This window comes from Buceros rhinoceros, unplaced genomic scaffold, assembly GCF_000710305.1.
Source record: "Buceros rhinoceros silvestris isolate BGI_N320 unplaced genomic scaffold, ASM71030v1 scaffold45294, whole genome shotgun sequence".
NCBI lineage: Eukaryota > Metazoa > Chordata > Aves > Bucerotiformes > Bucerotidae > Buceros > Buceros rhinoceros.
Genome location: NW_010408455.1, coordinates 12,164 through 14,386, shown reverse-complemented (window position 1 = coordinate 14,386; position 2,223 = coordinate 12,164). Strand labels below are relative to the sequence as shown.

At 48.3% G+C, this 2,223-nt stretch overlaps 1 protein-coding gene across 1 annotated transcript in view; it reads left to right on the top strand.

Moving 5' to 3' along the window:
• Nucleotides 1–1,828: 1,828 nt before the first annotated feature.
• The window catches only part of LOC104492318 (protein AATF-like), a gene marked incomplete at both ends in the record, with an annotated part of 1,605 nt that continues 1,210 nt past the window's right edge, over nt 1,829–2,223 (top strand). Inside the window, 2 exons of the mRNA XM_010134857.1 lie at nt 1,829–2,017; nt 2,176–2,223. Of these exons, the coding sequence (XP_010133159.1) occupies nt 1,829–2,017; nt 2,176–2,223 (237 nt within the window). The remainder of the gene's footprint in view (nt 2,018–2,175) is intronic.

The following is a 2,223-nucleotide window of genomic DNA, read 5'->3' as shown; positions in this document are numbered from 1 at the left end:
GCCGCACCGCGCCCGGGCGGGCCGGTGCCGGGGCTGGTCCTAGCTCAGGGGCCGGGATCACCTCCGGGATCGGGGGCAGCTCAGGGCTGCTCAGGCCGGGCTGCCCCGCTGCAGCACACACCGCAGGCTGGGCTGTGCAGAGCCAAGGCTGGGAGGTGGCTGGAAATCCGCGGGGAAAGAGACCTTTTGGCTTTAGTTGTGATTTTTGAGATATTTGTCCCCTTCCTCATGACGTGTAGGTGGTGGTGGTGGTGGTGGTGTCATGTCTTTTTCCTGGCTGGCGCCTGCTGTCCCGTTGACTTACACTCTCCAGAGCAGAGTTTGTCCACTGACCCTTTGACCAGCCGAGCCATGGGGCAGGACTCACCTGTAGGGCACATCTGTCGCACCGTTCCCGCACTCACCCCGTCAGGTAGTGAGTCAACCATCACACACTGACACTGGTGGGCTTTAGGAGGCACTGGTCATGGTCAGCGTGCCAGCTGGCCTGGCTCTTGTATCCATGCGTTCACAACGGTGTCTGGTAAGCAGCATCTTTGCAGCCACGGAAGAAATCCACGTAGTCAGCACGAGGCATTTTCTCATTTCAGTAATCATGATTTAGTTTCAGACTTCATACTTCAGTGGTCCTAAGACTGAGAATGCCACAAGGTCCTGCGAGTGCCACAGGTCATTCTGCACTGCCCCTGGGCCAGTCATTCCGTGGTGCCGAGCATCTTGCCATCCTCTTGTAGCTCATGACTATATTTAGACCAGATCTTGTTGCTTTGATCATGAGCAGAAGATTTTTTCCGCTTCCCCCCCTGCCTCAAGTAAACACTGTGTGTGAGGCATTACCATTTCCAAACAGACATTAAAAGAGCACTTAGCGATGTTCAGCCAGTTGGATCACTCAATTGGTTGAACAAAGCTAACCCTGTAATTTTGCATATAGGGTGTCTCGCACATGAATGAAAATAAGGAGGGAGGATGGTGTGATGTGTTCTCTTTGCCGAACTGCTCAGTTTCTGTGTCCTGGAGAAGACGAGTATGAAAGAGGGTGATAACCACAGTGGAATAGTTTTCTCCCTTTAGCCATTCTAAAATATTTATGTATTTATGTGGTTTGTATATATAGCAAGACGCCAAAGTGCGTCTGAATTGCAGTTTTCTTGGTTGAATCTGAAGAGTGAAGTGAGGGAAGACATTCTAGCTTTGCCGAGCCCTCCGCCCTGAGGAGCAAGCTTCTTGTGAGACCCTCATGAATCTGTGGAATGGCTTAGATGGGCTTAGTTTGTCTAGAGCTTTATGCACCTTCTCTAAAACAAACACGAGGCAGGGAAGAAAGTGAATGTAGGCAATGTTCATTCAAAAAGAAAAAAGGAGTCAGCAGAATTTTTGGTGGTGGTTAATAAACATTCATCACTGAGGTTAACCGGCAGGTGGGAGAACACCGCTGGCTGCAGGGCACTCACAGGATGTTTTCTGACAAATGCCCCTGGAGCTGGCTTATCTCTTCTGCTAGATCTGAAGTATTACTTTACTCCGTAGTTTCTAGGCAGGACTGGTGCTGATCTACACAAAACCCAGCTCTGAGGCCTTTTCTCTGCTTTTGATTCCCCAGCAACCTTTCCCCCTCTGCAGAATATTTTCTTCCTCCAGACATGGCAGAGCCGTGCTCCCTCTCAAAGCCTAAAAGCCAGACCGTTCTGTGAGGCTGTGTTGTCATCCAGCTCACCTGTATTTTTGTTTGCAGAGCATGAGGAGTTTTCAACGGCTCTTTCCTGCCATTCTGAAATTCGGTTTGGTTTAGACATGCTTCCCCCTGTGGTTTTTTTTTTCCCCACAGCTACAGTTGCTAAAGTGATTGACAGATTTGAGGATGAAACTGCAGATGACATTTTCCCGGTTGGTAATATACGGAAAAAAGCTTCAGCCTCTCTCTTGGAAGCTGATAAAAGGTACAGTGGAAAAGCTACATCTCGCAAAGCCTTGCAAGAAGAACTCTGGGGAGATGCTCTGTCTGAAGAAGGATCTGGTGAGAAATCTATTTATTTCCCCTTTTCACTAGACTACTCAAAATTTGATGTTAGCATGGGAATGGAACTGGTGCCGTCCCAACTAAGATGACAAGCTTTAGGTCCCTGTTACAGGTTAATAAATTAAGTAAATAATTATTTCTCTTTTAATTATTAGCTGAAGAAGCATTAGATGAGTGGTATAGTGGCAGTGAAGACTCGGAAG